At 38.4% G+C, this 21,428-nt stretch overlaps 2 protein-coding genes across 4 annotated transcripts in view; one reads left to right on the top strand and one right to left on the bottom strand.

Annotated features, from left to right (window-relative positions):
- Positions 1 to 21,428, top strand: part of LOC129726678 (calcium uptake protein 1 homolog, mitochondrial-like) — a 42,207-nt gene that overhangs the window by 9,223 nt on the left and 11,556 nt on the right. The gene's annotated exons all lie outside the window — the stretch shown is intronic.
- LOC129726679 (carbohydrate sulfotransferase 11) lies at positions 12,660 to 16,933 on the bottom strand. 2 transcript variants are annotated; one of them, XM_055683645.1, is made up of 5 exons: positions 15,514 to 16,932; positions 14,847 to 15,213; positions 14,527 to 14,786; positions 14,189 to 14,472; positions 12,660 to 14,133 (listed from the first exon to the last, which is right to left on the bottom strand). In XM_055683645.1, exons 1-5 carry the CDS (start codon positions 15,793 to 15,795, stop codon positions 13,998 to 14,000), a joined length of 1,329 nt encoding a protein of 442 aa, XP_055539620.1. In that variant the 5' UTR covers positions 15,796 to 16,932; the 3' UTR covers positions 12,660 to 13,997. The 2 variants fall into 2 exon arrangements, with proteins under 2 accessions (XP_055539620.1, XP_055539619.1); XM_055683644.1 differs by having other exon boundaries at positions 14,189 to 14,786; positions 15,514 to 16,933.

Below are 21,428 nucleotides of genomic sequence, written 5' to 3'. Positions count from 1 at the left end.
AAATGGTAAAAATGATTCGCTTCCCAAAACAATTTGCTTTAAGTTTAGTAAAGCGGGCAATGTATGTAGTTCGCGAGGATGTGAAAATGAACGAGGATAAAAGGTGTGACTTTAGACTTAGAGAAAATTTCCCTTTTCCAGACGGTACACGAACCCGCAATCTTCGTTGTCTCCGGCAAGGTGTTTTAGTTTTTTTTTCTAAGTCTAAAGTCACACGTTCTAGTAGAGGGTGATTTGACATTGGTCTTAGGGGAAGTTATACCTTCCCAGTAGTTTAATCGGCTAAAACACCATACGACATATTAGCTCTAGATAAGTCAAATTTGGAATTTAAACAAAAAATTTTTGCTGCTATATATAATCGAGTCTAAAATTATATATAATCGAATTATATATAATCGAGTCAATATATAATCGAGTCTCTATATAATCGAGTCCGACCTGTATTGAGAATAGGTTGTGTTTCCATTTAATACTACTACTTAAAATATACATAGAATGCTCCTAAATAGTGGGACTAAACCAATTTCCATCATCAGACTGTTTAAAGTAGATGGAACAAAGAAAGGCTTTGAATTTTTTTTTATTGCTCGGCAGGGTGCCTGGTAAATCCGGATCTTCGAAATCCTGTTCTGATGATGAAGCAAATTAGCACAAAAATCAATATAACCGAACAATCTTCATGAAATCACTCCGGGAGTTGATTTTCATTCATTTTGAGTCCATCTGATGAGTTATCTCCGGCGGTTGATGAACGTGTTGTTTGTTGTTAAAACGTGTTACCTTCACAATTTCACTACGAACAATCAAGAAAATATACCTTCGAACATTTGACATGCTATATTACTCCCAACATTTGACAGGCAGCAAAAAACATATCGCTAAATTTGAGCCGGAACCAAGATGCCGCTCGATCAACCTGAAGGCCGCAAATTCGGCTACACAAGACGTTGGGAAGTCTATGGCAAGGGCTCAGTTTTACCAGAGTGGTGGAGCAACCAACGAGCTGGTATCGAATTTTTGTATAATGGAATCGATCTATGAGCAGAAATCGTTCTATGAACAGTTTGAGGCAACATACGACTGCTGCTCTCTGCATCAAGATCATCATCGGGTATACGAACATCCAGGTCGATAGAGTAGTGATGCCTAGACCATCGGTTAGGCCGCAACCGCTGCACAAGGTGAGGTAACCGAGAACCAACAGAAGGCGACATCCATAAAATACGTCACGCAAATTTTGACTAAATTTTACTCCCCCTCCCCCCTTGTCTTTTGTCACACATTGACGAACTCCCTCCCTGGAGAAGTACGTCACGTCACAGCAACTCCCCTCTCCTATTAAATAATTTGAACCGTGAGTGTCCTGCCCCGAGGCGCCTGCCTTTAGGGCTCGAGGTTCGATACTGACCCAACAAGTCAGTCGATGTAAGTTTTGAAACTTTGAGCTATAGTAGGATCGTAGCACTAGTCCCGTAATTGTAAATCTAATAAACATTTTGTCAAATTACGAATCGGAGTACCTAGTATCCCCTGTGAAAAGTACAGACAAGTACAGATTTTCCAAATTGCTAGAAAAGATTAGACTAAACTTTGGAACAGACTTAGTAACGATACAATAACCGCGATCTCGCAATCTTAAAGTTTTATTGACAAGCGAGCTAGTAGTGCAGAACTAATATTAACAGAGTCAATGCAGTCACAGTTTTCTCAAAACAAAGAACGTAGGTCGTTGAAATTGTTCTATCACTAGTTTACAAAATAGACAACTATGTTCCAATGGATTTTTAGTACACCCTAGGGATTATCGAAAAAATGCGCACGGACCATTATTTCATCTTTACGGACAGTCAGTTCTATTGAGGCTCTCCGGTCGATGAAAGATGTTAAGCACTCTCCGTATGTCCTGGGGGAAATACGGGAACACTTGAGTTCTTTATCCGAAAAATCTACTCAGATTACCTTAGTGTGGGTCCCTTCTCACTGCTCGATATCGGACAATGAGAAAGCGGACTCTTTGCCTAAGGTGATGGTCCCACCTCATACCCCTACATCGGTTTCAGCTGGACGATTTATCTATATGAGATATTTTTGAAAACATGCAATGTAACCAGTTGGCAAACAAATAACGGACTGGTTATTAATTTCAGACATAGTAACCCTTCAAATGAATACCAATAATTAAAAAAAAAAAGTTTGACGGATTTCCAATCCAAGGCTCATCCAGAACGTTTCCAACTCGAAAATTATCTGGACTTGATTAGGAATTGAACCTAATGTTTAAGAGCGTGCACTAATCAGAATTGGTTCTAGATAACGATCTAAAACTACGAGAGAGATCCAATGATACTATAGTTCTCGATAACGAGCTCTACAGATCACAGGCAAACTCAAGCCTTTTCAGCTTTCGCTCCAAACCCTATTTTAAATTGTGAAAACAGATGAATTGTTAAAAAGAAAGTAAAATAATTTAGAAAATATTACAAGCCAAAAAGCAATTTGTCAACCCGATATGCTTTTTGTTTCCATTTCAGGGGTTTAAACCTGATGTACTCATATCAAGATTGTCTATGTCAGTCTCCGCGCGCGTGACTCTAACATGTGTAGCCGACTCTTTTTTTTACTCTACTATTTAATATTATATAACTATATTCAAACAAAAAATCCATCATCATCAATGAACATAATAACTTAATGTACCAAATAAATTAAAAAAAAAAAAATAATTTCAATTTTACAATCTTCTTTATAAATTTACAAAAAATCTATGCTGTCTACAAAACAGAATTTATGTGCGAAATACAAAGCCGTTTAAACTCTGCCATTGTTGCTGCACGTTTTACTTGCCTGGGCATCGAATTGAAAAAGTTTATTCCTTTGTACAACAGAGAGTTCTGTGATCTTCCAAAAAGAAAATTTGGTGTTCTGGCATCTTCCGCGTTTCTAGTGTTGTACCTGTGCAAATCTCTTCCTCTATCAATCCGGTCACACAAATATCGAGGCAACATATTATTAAAAATGTTATATAGAAACACCATTGTCAAAAAATATACTCTTTGCTTCACAGAAAGCCATCGCAATGCGTCCAGCATAAAACTCGAGGAAGTGTATCTATTACATTTTCATATTAATCGCATAATTCTATTTTGTAAACGTTGCAATCTCAATATTTGCGTATTGTTTGCCAGGAATAAAATGGATGAGCAGAAATCTATATGTGGTGAAATAATTGACTTGTACAACTGAATTTTACTTCTAATAGTCAATTCATCCTTTAACCGGCACAAGACACCGTATTTTCTGGCCATTTTTTTGATGAAATTATCAATGTGAGACTTAAAAGTTAATCTGTCATCAATAATTACTCCAAGATACTTTATTTCATTTACGCGATTAATCGTCGCACCATCAATTTCAATATTTACGTCTAGTCTGGAGTTGGCTGAAGAAATTATCAAGTACTTTATCTTACTAATGTTGACCTTTAGTTGCTTAAATTTTAACCAATTCGCTAGATAATGTAAATCTTGGTTTAGAAGTGCTACAACATCAAGCGGATGCTTCGCTGCAATGAACAGAACAGTGTCATCAGCGAATAAATTAATATCACAGAACCGTAAAACTCGCTTCATGTCATTAATGTAAATAATGAATAAAATGGGCCCTAGAACACTTCCTTGCGGTACACCAAGTGTATTAGCAATGGAATCCGAATCAAAATCGTTAAAACGAGTCTTCTGAGTTCTAGCACACAAATAGCTTTCAAACCATTTGTATGCTGTCCCTACGATACCAAAGCGCTCCAATGTTTGTAACAATAAGGACCTAGAAATTGTTTCAAAAGCGCGTTTTAGATCCAAAAACACCGCAAAATAGTTTCTTTAGCCTCGATTTTTTCTTTCCATTTTGCTAACACCAGATTCAAAGCAGACTCACAAGAGTGACCCTCTCGATAACCTGATTGCTCTGGGATTAGCAAGTTATTACTATATAAATAATTCATCAGCTGGCCTTTTACAACAAGTTCTAATATTTTCTATAATGTGTGCAACATGTTAATGGGACGGAACTCTTCGGCTTTATTCGTCCCAGTAATCTTGGGGATAGGAACCACAAGAGATTCCTCCCAAACCTCAGGCACGTGCCCCGTTTGTAATGATTCATTAACAAGGTCCAGCAGGTCGTGTCCAATAACATAAAAGCAATCTTGTATTACTTTTGCGTTGACATTGTCGAAAACAGCCGATCTTTCCAAAGAAAAACAAATATCTTTCAACTCTGCAAAAGTAATAGGATGAAAACCATCAAAGCTACAGTTATTATTGATCGGCTGTATTATCTCGTCCGGTTCATTGACCAAACCAATGCTTTGATTGATCGATTGAACACTATCAACGAAATAATTGTTGAATTTCTCTGCTATTACTCGCGCTGATTGTTCTCTCAAACCGTCAAATGTTATGGATTGCGGAAAACGATCTTTATTTTTCATTAATGTTTTTAATATTTTCCATAACTCTTTGCTGTTATTTTGATGTTGATCGATCTTCCTCTGTATATATTCACGACGGGCCTTTTTCAAGGCGCGTGAATATAAATTACGCGCGACAGTGTACCTATTCCAATCATTGTTATCGTTACTTCGGCAAAATTGTTTGTACTTTTTATCTCTTTTACATTTTAAACGTAAAAGATCCAAAGAGTACCAGCTGTTCGAAACATCCGATTCAATGTATTTTTCAAAAACTAGACTACTGGTACACTCTTTCAGCGTATTGGTGAGAACAGCTGCTTTATTATTCAAATCACCAGTTATTGGGAGAAAATCCAAGCTTCTCAAAACAAACTGAGACAATGCCTGCTTTGAATATCTATTCCAGCACTTAATTTTTACCTTTTCATCACGGTTTCGATCATTCTTTATCAAAATACAAATTGTCTCATGGTCTGAAATTTTACAATCGGCCTCTGTAACAGAATGAACGTTGTCAAAATTGGCAAACACGTGATCAATTAATGTACGCGAATGTCTGGAAATTCTCGTAAATTCTGAAACCGTTTGTGTTAAATTGTAAAAGTTAGCTAACTGCTTCAATTGATTCGAATTTGGGTCATTTAACCAATCAATATTGAAATCACCAGCAATGACATTTAATTTGTTTAAATCAACGAAGTTATCCCACCAGTTATCTAATATTTCTAAAAAACGCTGGTTACTTGAACTAGGGGAGTGATATAAAAGTCCGAAGTTTCCAATCGTCATGCCTCATTCAACTGAAATTCCAAGGAACCAATTGTTTTCAACAGATTCGTTTGATAGAATGTTGAATGTTACTGATTCCTTGGCGTAAATAGCAACCCCACCAGTATGTCTGGAATGCGAAAGGCAAAAACAACTTTGTATCCCGGAAAACTATACTGATCAAATGCATCAGCATCTACTATATGAGTTTCGGTTCTAAATACTAACATTGGACGTTTTGTTTTTACAAGATGCCGCAAAGCAACATAATTTGTAGATAAACCAGCAATATTCAGATATAATATTTCTAACTTCCTCTCACATTGCGATTCTTTTAGCTGCTATTTACTAAAAAACATGTTGCTTTTTCTTTTTTCGAACAGTCTCCGATAAACCGGACACTGTGAACTAGAAGCTGGATGTTTAACGTCCAAATTCATTTTCAATTCTTTATTTAACTTTAAACAATTCACGCAGTTAAATTCAGTTGAAGAGCAATCAGATGTCTTGTGTTGCCCGCTACATTTGGAACATGTTTCGGGATAAACACACTCCGTGCTTTTATGGCCAAATTCTCCACATTTGAAACAACGCAAAACATTAATGGCCTCTTGTACAGGACACTTATCCCACCCATTGCTTACTTTTCCAGCACTCATCAAGGCGTTATAAGTATCCTTGTCAACTTTAACAATTACATTAGGGGTCTTCACATCGAGCTCGTATACGAATACCCAGCCGTAAACTGTGTATCTTCCATTACTCATCAATGGAGGAGAGTATTTTTACGGCTGGGTATTTGTTTACGAGCTCGACATGAATACCCACATTATATTTATTATATTTGAAGCGAGTATTTTCGTACTCCGCAATAACTTTTACTTCATTGACGTTGATGTCATTTTGACTTTTCAACAGGTCAATGAAGTCTTCAGAGGAATACCGATCACTCATTCCCACAATTTTCAACTTTGGTTTCGGAATTGTGGGAATAACAGCACTATACTTTCACCTAGATTGCTCTCTATATCTTTTTTCACAACCTCAACACTATCCCCTGTTGCACACTCAGCAATAATCGAGCCATTCTTTCCGTTCCTAAAATTACTAATTTTGTGTATTTTTGGATCCAATTTTTCTTTCAAAAATAATCTAGTGTTTTCACTAGATTGAGAAGACTCGACTGGTTTGATCACAATGACCGGCCGAGCCTTATGGTTCTCTTTTCTTTGAATTTTTTTAAAAACGGCCCCAGTTGACCCCGCTAAAACGTTCGCGTAGGTTTGTTTGTTGCAACAAAAAACCTCGTCATCGCGTCTCGAATCGTCCACAATCAGTTCATCGCGTGCTAAAAACATTTTCTTACTGGGATTTGAGTCCGATTCAGAGTGAACCGTTCTCTCATTACGTGCTCTCTTTCTGTTCATTGAGGCTGCATTATTTTCCCGATCTTTAATTTCAAGATATTTATTGAAATCATTCAGCTTACTGGCAACACTGGTTTCAATGCATACCATACTCTCACGCAGAGAGTCACTGACCGATTTCAAAATCATCTCGATACCACTTGAAATTGCCGTGTTTATCTTTGATTCAATTTTGCTTTGGTTATCGGTAAGCGACTGAGACATAGATGACAATACACCCATAATCTTGGTCAGCTCACCACTCAAAGCATCAATGTTTCCGCCGTCATCTTGGGCTGATAGACATGATACACATTTAAACACAATATTATCATTATCATTTACGACTTTCGCTGCTATTTTTGTCAGTGGTGTGCAAACTCTATGGAATCGAGACTTGCATTTACCAACGCAAATAACAGGATCATCGCTAATGCGAATGGTATTGCCACATTTCGCACAATCCATTATTCCGATACAAACAAGCAGACGCCGCTGCAGACAAATACGCTGGTATCGTCCAGCAGCAACGGCAGAGGCTAATGGCAGCGAACAATGAAAAAAACAACAATGAAATTTCAATCAGCAGCCGTAGCGTCTATGTGATATAGACGCGGTGGTCGGCGCTGGCACAAATTAAATCAATAAAAAACAGAATAAATCAAAAGCATGCAAAGACACTTCTACTTATCCGTTAAGATATCCAATTTGGCCGTCGGATCACTAGCACTAGATCACCTATAGCACTTTATTTCACACAAAAAAAAGCTTTTTGAATTAGACACTAGTGGTACACAAGCTACCATGTTCACCGTATCTCGTATATGGTGGATGCAATAAACGGCGATCTTTATGAAAGACCAATTGCCTTTAATGATTTTTTTGCACTTGTACGTCAGAATACGATTATCAGTTGGCGAAATTCTTGGACCAGAGGGGAACTGGGAAAATGATTACATTCCATTACACCCAAGGTATCGACGAACCCCTGGTTCAAGAGGTTGGATGTAGGTCGAGATTTCATTTGCGTGATGTCTTGGCTTATGTCCAATCACTACAGATTTGACGCGCATCTCCGTCATGTTGGTCTCGGGGAAAGTGGTATCTGTGCCTGTGGTGAATGTTATCATGACATAGAGCATGTTGTTTGGTCATGTCTTGTACACCGTGACGCCAGATCTAAATTAATAGATTCCCTTCAAGCCGAGGGTAACCAGCTGTTCCTCTTCATGATGTCTTGGCGAGCTGTGACCTACCCGACATGTTTCTTTTCCTAAAATCCACTCATGCTCCAATCTAGGCCCGTTCCCCTCCGCCTACACCCAACAAAACGACAAGATTACGTTTTAACCTCAAGCACAGAACCAGCAATTAGACTCCGCACAATACCTCCATTTTAGTTTTAAACAATATCGCACGCTAGCGAACAACAACAACGAACCATAACCAGCAACTAGACTCCGCACAATACCTCCAGGACCTGAAGATTACAAGCCCCTGTCCCAGCTCATGACATCGTGGCTCAGCAGAACATACCATACATACTGTATATTCATGGTCATTCGAAGATCATCAGACGCCAATTTAACAACAAAACACTGATTTTTCAATCCATGTTAGTTTTAAGTTAGACTTAATTTCAGCTCGTAGTCGGCAGCGAGGATGAAAAGCTTTTTAGTTTTTAAGTCATCAGATATAATTGGTGCCGTTGGCTAATGTCCACGGTCCATACAATTTTTTTTAGAAATTATATGGGCAGTTGTCCACGGAGGGGGAAGGGGGGGGGGGTCAAAATCTTTAAAAATCTGTCCACGTGGTATGTGGATGGCCCCTTACGACTCTGTGGAAAAGACGTACCAGCACGAAGACAGAGATCTCGAAGAACTTGGAGAGTTTAAAGATGATAGCAGTGTCTCAGTTCCCGTTACCCTAAAGATCAAACGAAAAATTGGGTTTTTAAAAAACAGCAAGAAAGGTCACACCGCTGACAGAACTCTGAACATGATAAAAAAACACTAGCAACGGCACTTCGCTGATCAATCTACAAGATTTGAGAGAAAGAGTTTACTGGAGAAATGGATGGAAGGCTTCGCAGGGCAGTATCAAGCGGGTTTTATTCAAGCACGCGCTACTATGGATCAAATCTTCACTCTTCCGCAAATCATTCGGAAATGTCGGGATTACAGTTCATATAAGCATGGTCGGCGATAAAATCGAAGTGGCAGATGAGTAATATATATGTAAGCCAATCACCTTCCCAGGATTAAAAGACCAAATCTCTTTGGGCTGTAAACAGCCACTGCCAAGAAACCTTGATCTGCGTTTAAATAATGCGCTACAACTGCACAGCATATGTTCCGATGTTTCGCTTTTCATATTACAAAAGCGACAGATATCATCTTGAACCCGGCCAATGTTTTTCAAATGATTTCTACTCGGACAGTTTATTCAAATTATTTTCAATGCTTTTGTTGTCGCATAAGCTAATAATGAAGATTTAAAACTTTGTGACTGTTCGAACAGCAATTGACTTCAATTATTTTTTCAATTGTTCAGTGATAATGGACGAAATCATTAGTGATTCTTCTTTGGTTCAATCAGAGTGTACTAGTTTAATCAATTACAAACCTTTGTTTATTAAACTCATAACAATTCTTTTTTTGAACTGTTACGTCACAGTAGTTAAAGAGTAACATTAAGTTATAATATCAAAATTGCGCAAAAATATTGAAATTCTCAGAGCAGCAACGTTTTTATCGGAATGATCAAAATGTAACTTGGTCCGGTGTAATTCAACTCCGACCATTTTTTTTAGATTCCAAAATGGCGGCTTCCGGTGTCTCGAAGAGAACCAAGGTTGGCGAAATATCACACAGCAGTCAACTCCAAACGCCATTTTGAAATTTAAGAATACTCCCGACTTTCGGAAAACAGCCAAATATGACCAAATACAATCTCATATGTGTACTATCGGAAACAGAATGATATCCAAAAATCTGGAAACTCGTAGCGGTCATTTTGAAATAGTGACTCCGGTCTTAAAAAAAGAATGCAGAAATGGCCGAATACCACCCAATATGAGTATTTCCGGAATTACGATGAAGCTCAGAGACCAAAATCAACTTCAACCTCGTTTAGAGGTCTCTGGGCATTATCCCGATTCCGAAAGTACTCATATGAGGTAGTAGCTGGTCAATTTTGGCTGTTTCTCCAGAGCTATCCCGGACCGCGGATTGGATGGTATTCGACCCATGTTGGATGATACAGTATGTTTTGACATGTTTCGTTTTTGGCATGTTCCGTTTTTGGCACACTCAATGATTTTGTGACGATGGAATTCCTCCGCGAGGTTTTCTTGTCTTTTTTTTCTGTTTGTTTACACGCAAAGTACCGTTTTGATTCAAACTTCGAACACTTTAGTATGAAAATCACATTGTTATAGCTAGAGTAATCAAAAATATGATTGCCATATACCATTTCGTTCCTTGGAATGTTCACTTCCAGAGAACCAGCAGGCGTTGAAAAAAGTGACAAACTCAAACTTCGAACACTTTAGTATGAAAATCACATTATTATAGCTAGAGTAATCAAAAATATGATTGCCATATACCATTTCGTTCCTTGGAATGTCCACTTCCAGAGAACCAGCAGGCGTTGAAAAAAGTGACAGTCAGTGTTGAGACGGTTTGCCTATCTATCCCTTAGTGGTTATATTGAATTTGAATTAGAATGGAATTTGAATCAAAGCCGAGTTTTAAGTTCTCGGTAATTTCATAAACAAAAGTTGTTTGTATTTATATAAATAGCACTTAATTGCAACAGCAATAACATAACCAACATGTTCAACCTTTAAGATCGACGAGAAAATTCATCTTTCGAAGTTACATCATAGCTTAAGTGTTTGAAATTTGATGCAATAAGGTATCTGTTTTCCGTGTACATAAAAGTCGCTTTATATGTGTTTTTTTAAGCGGCTATTTTTACGCGGATTCCGGAATTTACGCGGTTTTTTTACGCTAATACCGGAATTCACGCGGTATTTTTTTCTTACGCTGATTCCGGGATTTCTTTACTCGGATTCCGGAATTAACGCGTTTTTACGCGGATTCCGGAATTTACGCGTTTTTAATGCGGTTCGTATCCCCCGCGTAAAAAGCGACTGTAATTTTTTTCAAATGAAGCATGCGTGATTAAATGCAGTTTCCCTAGAACTATATCTCACAAAACGCAAAATTTTTGAGAATTAATTAAAAATTTATCAAGAGACTAATTGATTGCTGGTGAAAAATTCACTCAATCAAAAGTTGTGCCACTTTTTCAAAAATGGGTGAAAGTTCTGTCACTAATGGGTGATTTAAATTTAACGCGTACTTGACTTTAACTTTGAGCAGCGCACTGTCGTATATATGGTCCGTATATAACAGGTGAAATTTTAAATTGTTTTGCCGAAAACGGAAATTTATAGTATTTGACATTGATTTATTTAATTTTTTCCTATGGCCACTAGAAGCTGCATTGGAACTCCAGAAGGACCATTTAAGGGTATATCACCATAACACCCAATGCCATAAAAATGGCCTGTGGAAATATTTTATGAACTTTGAACCAAAGGAGCAAAAAATAAAAAATAAATTAAAAAAAAATTGGAAATTTCGAATTTTTTTGAAAGATTCGAAAATGAAAAAAAATTATAATACCCAAATAAAAATGATTTCAAGAATAGGAAAAAATAAGAAAAAATAAGAAAAAACAAAACAAAATTAAAAAAAAAGTTTAAATGTTTTTAAAATTTGAGAAATTTAAAACAAACGTAAAGGTAAATCAATGAACACTGCTTGCAATTACATCAGGAATTACTAAAGAATATATATATATTTTTTGCGAGAAATTTAGGGGGATGAGTCAAAAACAAAATTCTTCTTATTTATTCTAAAACAACAAAACATTTATATAAAATAAATAAAAATAAATAAAAATTTTCTTCGATTCGATTATATATAAAATTCGATTGTATATAGTGAAAAAATATCGGAGACTATATATAATTGAGTCCGCCTTGTATAAGGCATTTTATGAGTTTTAGCTGGTTGAGTTGAAGTTAATCTTCTTTGTTAACCCTCTAGTGCCCAATGCCGCCTTTTGTCGGGCTTCAGTTAAACCTCTAAAAAGCTTCAATAAATACTTGAAAAGTGTTTATAATGGTTCATTGTGATTTTACCGCAGCCCCTCTAGAAACTAACTTGGGCACTAGAGGGTTAAGCAATAAAATCTGAAAATGTTCCCGGGTACCCTGCCGAATATATAACGCTTAATTGAGTTGCCCGCTCCGGGTCACACGTCGTCGTGAGCCACCCCTAGCCTGAGGAACAGATGCTCAGAAAGACTGGGCCTTTCTCCCTCCACTTGGTCGCTTGTAGTTAGTACTACAGGGACGGTAGGGATAGCAGTTGCTGGGCAGGATGACATGGACCACAATTGAGTCTATTTTATGCCTGCAAGTATACGAAACACTGATGAAACGCACTGCCTAGTAATTTCCCGATCAGAAGAGCATAACTGAAAAATTACAAAATTCTATCAACAGGAGGTACAAATAATATAATTTGATACGATTTTGTATTTTCCCGTATGCTTCTGATAACTAAATAGAATCTGATTGAGTTATAATAACAAATCGTAGAATGAAGTTGTTCTAGAACAAGTCTAACGAAATTTTCGTCTCTATCAAAACTTGCTGTGTCTATCAACAGTTGATATTATACTGTTCTATATGCTATCATATTTTGTTAGAAAGCTGATTAGTTGGTAATAATGTTTGATATGGGTTTGATACTAGTATAATCATTTTTGTTATAATTTTTGGTTTGTCTTTCTGATCGGGCTACCAGCCAAATGTCCCATCAACCAGGCATTTTTAATTTCTGTCGGTTCAATGAAAAAACAGTCACAGTGAGAAAGAAAATACTGTGAACATTTATGATGTTGTAACTTTGTTTCAGTAAAACTCAGTGTTGTGTTTATTCTTTATTTTCTTCTATGGTTGTAAATACAAGGTACACAGTTGACAACGACACTTATTAGTACAATTGGTTTTTCTTCACTTAGTATAAGCCATTTCGAATAGTGTGCGAATGGAAACTTAAATAGTTTTTAATGATTTTTTTTTTCATCAACGTAAATCTGTGATTTAAGTCAAATATTTAGAATCGATTTTAACATTCTAGATTTTGAAGGTATGTCAAATATTACTATCAAAATAAATCTTTTTTGAAACAGTTCTTTCGGTCTAAACATCCACATATAGTATGGTGACACTAACGTTCGTGTATAACTAGTTCGAGCAGTTCGTTCGTTTTTTAAGTTGTTTTGTGTGTTTATCGGTTTCCTTAAAACAATTTCGTAGCTATGACTTGCTTGGTGCTGGGGTTTGTGAATATATCATTGGTGATACAACATCTAGGGTAGTTAATTATAAGTTTTTACAGTTCTCAGTTTTGTTTGCGAGTGTCTGTGTGTGTATGTTTGGGTTTTCCAAATGGTTATGTGTATGTGTTCGTGTCAGTGTTGATCTGTTCGGTTCCATCGAAAAATATGTGTATAGCACCTTTCCGGAAGGCTTAATAGAACGACCGGCGAAGACGATCACTTTTTCGCGATAAATTTGGCACTTTCATCCACTTGGTGCACTCCGGGGTTTGAAATGAGTCTTTCAATACTTCTATATCAATCGGTTTCTCTTGGGAGATAAATGATAACTGTGATCTTTTCGTGTTCAGACAATTGAGAGAATGCGAATTAAATGTACAAACATTGCTATGAATTTGATACACGTCATAATCTGCATGACATGCCATTTTAGCGTGTGTGAAATCACCGCCTAGAGAACTAAGCATAGTTTGCGTTTTAATTTTGGGCGGAACAATTATTTGGTTTGCAAATTACATTTATGCATATAACATGTTGGTAACATAAAATTTGGTTGATTGGCAACGGACTGTTGCCCTGCACAGCGTTTACGGACGTCGAAACGAGGTGGGTTTTTGTCCTTTCGCTCGGAATCGCAGAACTGTCCTTTTTTATTACATTTCCCTGGACGCCTATTCACTCTTCCTCTACATTTCATAAACATACGTTGTGAACCTAACCTACGAAAATAATCGTTAACTTTTTCAATTGTGTTTGTTTTCCGCTCCACAAAAATATACAGTCGTGTTGTAAGTGTATATGGTTATTTTTAACAGAACGGACACCATGTTTGCTGCCTATTCTTTGTCCGTCTTACGATTCTAGCGATTAGTCTTGTTTGTATGTATCGTGGAGGTGGTTTCTTTTTCATGGTAACGCTCTTATCACTGTTGTGCTTCCCCAAACGATTCCTGTACATAGCTGTAGTATTTGGTGCTGTTGTAACCGAACAGCTCGAAATCAAGCTGGTAGATTTCGAGTACCTCCGTCAGAAGTCGCTCGTCAATTTGGGAAAAATATCTGCAATGTTTGAGATTAAATAATTATAGCAATTTGGGAGACTGCTACTACAAACCTGGAAACAACATTCCTGGTTTTGGTGGCCGATCGATTTTCGATGGCGCGCGCTTTTTCGTGGGGAAGTTTGTTCAGCAGTAACGTTTCCAGCCCAGCTTGCCGTATGATGTATTCGCTATCCCGCTGCAAAGTCTCAACCTTGGCAATCAAAGTGAAATTGATGCTGCAAGGAGTGCAGAACAAATAAATCGGACTCCAGTGTTCGTCAAATCGACCGCCACTTTTGTAGTGGCTGACAAGAAACTCTAGAAATTCTCGAAACGTTGGTCCTTTAGGTTGTTTCTGTGGAAAAGAAAAATGGTAATTGTTCTTCGGAACAATGAACAGTAAATTTACCAGCGCAAACTTGTCATCTTTTTTGCGAAACTTCGCTACAATCTGTTGCCCAAGTAGTCGGTAGTACGTATTGCGAGATCCTTCTAGTTTGTCTCGATAGGCGGAAACTAGCCGTTCAAAGGGTTCACGCACGATAAGAAACGATATTGTGTTGGCTAGATTATCGTTCAGTTCGGAATTACGTGGCCGTGGAAAGCGCCTTCGGGCAAGATCGATCGGAGAGGCTCGTGTTCGCTGGAGAAATCGGTGATCGTATCCCCCTGGAAAAAGTCACAAGCCTTGAATGTAGGAACCTAAGCACTGTTATCTCCAGAACGTACCTAAAAGATTGAAATAGAACATCCACGCACTGCTGCCGGCCTTGAAAATGCTGCACCACGCCAATCCATGTCCAGGCGAAATGAAGAACTCCCAGGCGTTCGGTGAGTATTTGTCGATGATTCGATGTTCCGCGCAAACATTCCATAACACCGTCCGGCGATCGTTGAAGTCGGCCTCGGCAGCGGCGTTCATTTCCTCCGAGTATTCGTAGACGGGGTTCAGGGTCGAGTGGTTGCTGGTTGCTCCCGATCGTCCTCTGGAAGATTTATGCACATCTGTCGAGGGCGGGTGCTGTTGATTTCCCTGGTGCTTTGGGGTGCCTTTCTTGTTGGATCGAAATGATCTGCCGTTTACGGAGGCTTTGTGCTGTTGGTTGGAGGAATTAAGGAGGGATTAGTTTAGCTGTTGGTGTGGGCAAAACAGCTACTTCATCGAAATTTGAATACATTGAAAATTTTGACTTCATTCTTATTCTCCAATCAAGTCTATTTGTGGCCCCATATAAACCGTTTTTCCCTAAGTTTGATAAATTAGCACAACAATTTCGAGATGCTAACGAACAATTCTTTTTAAGGGTTTGGACTTCGAAAATTGTGTTAAAATCAAGCGGATTTTCATGATTTTTGCCCTGACAAAATCGTGTACCATTCCCTTTGTAATACTTACAGCTTCATTCTTTCCGCTGACTTTGTTCCTATTGGTGGACAGCGCCGTCATCGATTCCCGCAGCAGTAGCACAAAATAAAGACCGAACACCACAAACAGTAATATCACCTTCAGGCAGAGATAGAACCGTCTCCGGTTCCATTTGATTGGTAACTTAAAACTCATCTTACGCCGCTTGTGCGGAAGATACTGAAGGTACCGCTGATGCTGGGACTGATGCGGGTCATGGCAGTCGCTGGCAGGATGCAATGGTCCTTTCTCCATCGCCTCTATTTTGGTCATGTCGAATCGAGACCTTGCGTTCGCTTGATGCAATCGAACAATTTCTCTTGGAATTGCAAAACGAGACAATATTCCCGTTCGATTTTACGCGCATTTTATATTTTTCGAATGGTCTAGTCACCCCACTGCGCCCTAGCAGGGGTGACTGTGGTCTTGAAAATGGAAACGAATGCGGTTTTGCTGAATGTTTTTCTCTAGATCTGCTTCCCAGTCTTACTCAACGAGGCAATACTGCTCTACGAGTAATTATCACCCCACTGTAGCGAATCAGGATCAGTGTATGATTCATTAAAAATATCGATTATCGTTTATTTTAACCCTATTAAAATCACACAGATGCTTTTTACCGAAAAACTTTCAACGCTTACACACTCTCCGAACAGTTCCGTTCCCGTTTTAGTGGCTCATTTCCACAAAAAAATTCGCTTCACATTCAACGCAATTTCGATGCCAAACATTAGTTATCACTGGTATCACAACCTCTCCAAGTCGCTCGAAAAGCCAAGAGGTGCATGTTTCTTTGTTTTCCGCATACAACTACTAACGAAGTTTTTCAGCACAGTACGACCGAAGCTACTTTGGCATTTGAACTTATATTTCTCGAATGCACTGCCTCATATCACTGGGCTTCGTCGTCTTCTGCCCTAATCGAGTTTAGCCTCACTGGCCCGTGATTTCAATTCTGATTAAACTATTTGCGGAAACTGAAAAGTCACCGATATTCTACAGTCGTTCATTACACTCTATGCTGAAATGGAGGACGGTGATTGGCGTACGGTCGTAGAGTGATGTTGGCAAAAAAGTCCAATGGTTTAAAAATAGCTCACACAAGGATGATGATAACCATAATAATAACAATAACGAGCAGGGAATCCGAGGAAGGGCACTTTCGCCGCCGATAGTTCACAGCACTTGTCCTTTGCTGAACGGAGGATAAACTAAATCGCCAGGAAAAACATCGGTTCGAACGAACGAACGACGATGGGGTGTACACCTTGTTGAATGCAGTCTGAAAAATAGAATGAAAAGTTCTCCCTTTTTTCGTCCTTTTTCTGGTTTGGTATATGTACGATCCGGGGGGAAAAACACTCTCACTGGTGTGCGGTTGAAAATTGACTGTGCATCGTCGTATCAGGTTTACCCGGAGTTGTGCGGGAGTGTGCTGATATGTTGCGAATATAGCGGAACGTTTTGCTCTTTCTCTGAGCATAAATCCAAAGCTTACCAGGGCGAGAGGATCTTTCGACCAGAGGACAACATGACACTAAGACATTCGCCCGGGTGGGTCGTGTTTGCTTTAAAAGCTTCTTCTGTGAACTCATATAAAAGCTGTGGAGCTTTAGCTCCCTCGCTAGAGTAGTTTATTGTGAAACCGTGGCTTGGAAATACTACTCCAAAACATAAACTTGAGAATTCGCCCTTTGGTTATGAAAATTGATATTTTTGTCCCTGTTTCCCCCTTACGTGCTCGATGGAGTACCAACAAATTGGAAATTTTGTAACTTCTAATTTTTATCCGATTCCGATAATTCAAGTACCAAAAGATTCAGCAACCTATCTTCTATATGAAATCAGTGCTAGCGGTACCCTAAAAGATGTTTCTCATCCTCGGAAATACGGTTTTCCGGGGATATGTTTCGAAACTGGGGAATTTTATGAATAGAATCACACAATTATTAGTTCAAAAGTTCATACTCTCACAGACTATTCATATGGTTTTGGGTGTTTTGGTGATATGCCCCCAGATCCCGCTGGGACTTCTTCCGGTTGTCGGAAAACAACCAAAATTGGCCAAATACCGTCTAATATGAGTACTTTCGGTATCGGGATAATGCTCAGAGCATGAAAATCGATCCCAGACGCCATTTTGAAATCCAAGGTGGCAGTTTCCGATTTCTGAAAACGGCCAAATGGTCGAATACCACCTAAGATAAGTGTTTCCGAAATCAGAATGGTATTCAGAGGCCGTAAATCAACCCCATTTTTAATCTTTTCATGCACACCACAATTTTTAAGGGTTTTTTGTATTGCTGAAGCTCCGGTAGAATCTATTTCAGAAGAACGATTTATGGGGCATATCACCAAAATATAATACATACTATGAAAATGGCCTATGGAAATAATTGTATGAACTTTAAACCAATAATTGTGAAATTTGTTCAAATACAGTGATAGATGTCATTTTTATTGGATGTGCTTTCAGTCGTAGTGGTAGTATACTTGAGTATGACACACTGAATGCGTTGCGGTGTATAAAGCTTCAAACAGTGGTGCTTATTACGGGAGTCACGTGACGGTGAAATCAGAGTGAAGTGAATGAAGTCCTATTACGGGACTCACGTATGTGAGAAAAATGTCGCAAAGTGACATCTGCCGTGGAATGTGGGTTATTCTAAGCGTCATATGAGTGAAGTGAAACCGGAAAAAACGACGTTTCGCGTGGAATTATTTCACGACCATTTTGAACAGTGAAATGATTTTACGAATATAGGGAAGTTTAAAAATCGATTGATTTGTTATCTAGCGGTAATATGTATGGGATTTATTTCCCAGTAACAAGGCGAATCTTTTTCTTTTTCTTGAAAAAAATCGGCTCTCTGGGACTAACAAATTTTTGAGCTGCGGCCAATGGAACGTAAGGGAAAAATTGACCTTCGAATTTCGTTTAGCGATAGGGCTCAAAAGTTTCCTCTTGTCGAAAAATGTCCTCTTACAAAATTTCAGCTCAATCGACTTTCCGGGACTTTTCACTTCACTGCCAACCTCACTCCACTGAGGTGATTTTTGTCGCCTCACTTGAATAGGTCTCAAAAAGTGAAGTGAGCGTGAAAGTGAAATATATTTCACCGTGAAGTGACTCCCGTAATAAGCACCAGTGTTTTAGTCCTGGACATTCGCTTAGCTGAGGCACGTGACATATTGACTTTTTTACAGCTATCGCAGCCTTCAAGTGATTTACAGTACATTTTGACTAAGCAACGTTCAATCTGCTAGGTGACTAAAAACTCAAAGTTTTATTTTGGTTTATTGATGATAAACGTTGAAATATCAGTAATGGCGAAAGGTCATTGGTTGACAGGGGAAGGAACAGCATATTATAATGATATTGATCCATTCTCCGCGGGTGATACCATATGGCATCACCTGACGTTTAAACGTTGATTTTTGATTCAACAATAACCGGTCGTTTTTTTGAGGTAAAACCTGATTTTTCTCCGCGGGTACGGTCACTATAGAGTAGTGAGGGGCAAAAGTACGCACGGGGTAAAAGTACGCATTGGTCTTTTCGAAGCATACGAGCACAATAAACTGGCTACATTGTATGAATTTGCAGTATTATAACGTCAGTTAATCACACATGTAAACACATAAGATTCCGTTTAAATGGGGCGAAGCTATGAGGAAAGCTGTGTTTTGAGCTGTTTTGATCTTATTTTCTTAGTTTTGGGAACTATGATTAACCTATTCAGAAACAACAGAAACTCGAAAACAATAGAGCCCAAAAAACTCTTGTATAATTGTGGTTTGTAGGGTGAATTTGTTTTGCCGGAAATATTTTGATGTTTGTCATAAAATTCAAACCAGTTGGAAAACTCATTGTGGGGCAAAAGTACGCAACAACCGCAGCGCAAAAGAACGCACTAAGTGCCATTAACCGTAATGAAAAAATGTGTTTAATAACGATGTTTTTGTACATAAATTACTCAAAAATAACTAGTGATATGCAGATGTGCTCCAAAACTGAGGAATATTATGGTTTCATGATTTTTTAAATGGAATCTTACAACCAGTTTAATAGTTTTGTGGATATGCTTTCAAAATGGTCCTTCCGGAATAGATAGGGGCTTCTAGAAGCCAAAGAAACATTGAAAAATACAAGACCAAATACCATACAATATTTATTTTCGCAACTGGGATGATGTCCACAGATCGGAAAATGGCTCAGACGCCATTTTGAGTTTCAAGATGGCGACTTCCGGTTTCTAGAAAGCAACCTAAGATGGTCGAATGCCCTCCAATATGTGTATTGCCGTAATAGAGATGATGTCCAGAGACTGGATAACGACCCCAGACACCATTTTTGATTCCAAAAGGCGACTTCCGGTTTCTGGAAAACAACAAAATGTGATCAAATACTAGATAATATGAGTCTTTTCGGAATCGGGATGATGCTCTGAAACCTTTAAATGACCCCAGACGCCATTTTGGATCCCAAGATGTCGACTCCCGGTTTCTAGGAAACAACCCAGAATGGTCGAGTACCCTCCAATATGTGTATATCTTAAAATCAAATGACACCCTTTGACTGGAAATCGACATCCGACGCCATTTTAGAATTCTAGATGGTGACTCCTGGTTCGTCTGGTGTCGTATTCAGGTCTCTTGGCATCATACTCATATTCGATGGTATTTGGTCAATTTTGAATGTTTTCCAGAAACCGGAAGTCACCATCTTGAATTCAAAAATCGCGTTTGGAGTTTATTTCTGGTGTCTGCGCATCATCCCGATTCCTAAAACACTCATTTTGATATTCGGCCATTTTAAGTCACAATCATGGAATTCAAGATGGCATCTGGGATCGTTTTCAGGTCTCTTGGCATTTCGATTCCGAAATAACTTATATGGGGTGGTATTTGGTCAATTTTTACTGTTTATCGCAAACCGGAAGTCATCATCTTTAATTCAAAAATAACGTCTGAAGTTGATTTTTGACTCAGAGCATCAATTCGATCCCGAAAATACTAGTATTGGGTGGTATTCAACCATTTTTGGTTGTTCTTCGGAAACCGGAAGTCGCTTTTTTGGGTTCTAATCTGGCATCTGGAATCGTTTTCGGGTCTCTGTGTATCACTCCGGTTCCGAAATTAAATTTTATTAATTTGTTTCTATGACCTCTAGAAGCCCCAGTGGAATCTCTTCTGGAAGGTCCATTTTTGGGATATATCACCAAAACACCCAAACATATCCCCAGAAAACCTAATTTCCGGAAGTAAGAAAATTATTTCGGGGCACCGCTCTAACGCAGCTAAAAAGAATCAGTGCAAAACCAGCGAAAAACAACAAACTTTTTTAAGTATAGTGAAATAAATACACTGTTCATACAGTGCGAACTTTTGCCCCGTAAACTGCGTACTTTTGCCCCGCATGCTGGGTAAAAGTTCACATCTGAGTAATTTTTCCAAAATGTGAAATTCTCATGCTACAAACAAAATTCGAAAAACTTTGGTAATACATATTGAAGGCGAAAGGTTCATGTACCGCTTGGAAATAAAACCGAATTTTATGATAATTGTTTGCAATAGTTCTGTTGCAAAAACAATTAAGTGCGTACTTTTGCCCCTCACTACTCTAATGTTGCAATTGCACGGAAAACTGGTCGATCAGAAAAAGCACTACGAAATATCCTCAAAAAAGGCTGGAATTAAGGCACACACCAAAGTTTCATTGAGGGTGAAGGTCAAATAAGACATAAAGCTACACGGAACCGACTATCCTACTACCAAATAAAATAGTTGAAGAGGTCGTTTAGAAGACACGACCGCAGATTTAATGTAGAATACTACAGCCTGTCCTAAGTCAATGGTTTCATGCAATAGGTTTTGGAATACACTCGATTGGCGTTTATACAACT

This window comes from Wyeomyia smithii, chromosome 3 (assembly GCF_029784165.1).
Source record: "Wyeomyia smithii strain HCP4-BCI-WySm-NY-G18 chromosome 3, ASM2978416v1, whole genome shotgun sequence".
NCBI lineage: Eukaryota > Metazoa > Arthropoda > Insecta > Diptera > Culicidae > Wyeomyia > Wyeomyia smithii.
Note: the sequence above shows the minus strand (reverse complement) of the source record. Positions and strands in the feature narration are given on the sequence as shown.

Excerpts from the sequence above, each read along its gene's own strand:
- LOC129726679 (XM_055683644.1), bottom strand. The coding sequence starts at position 15,795 with ATGACCAAAATAGAGGCGATGGAGAAAGGACCATTGCATCCTGCCAGC. Across the intron at positions 14,787-14,846 it reads GTTCTATTTCAATCTTTTAG|GGGGATACGATCACCGATTT; the intron begins GTACGTTCTGGA and ends GACTTTTTCCAG. Across the intron at positions 14,134-14,188 it reads ACCAGGAATGTTGTTTCCAG|ATATTTTTCCCAAATTGACG; the intron begins GTTTGTAGTAGC and ends CAAACATTGCAG.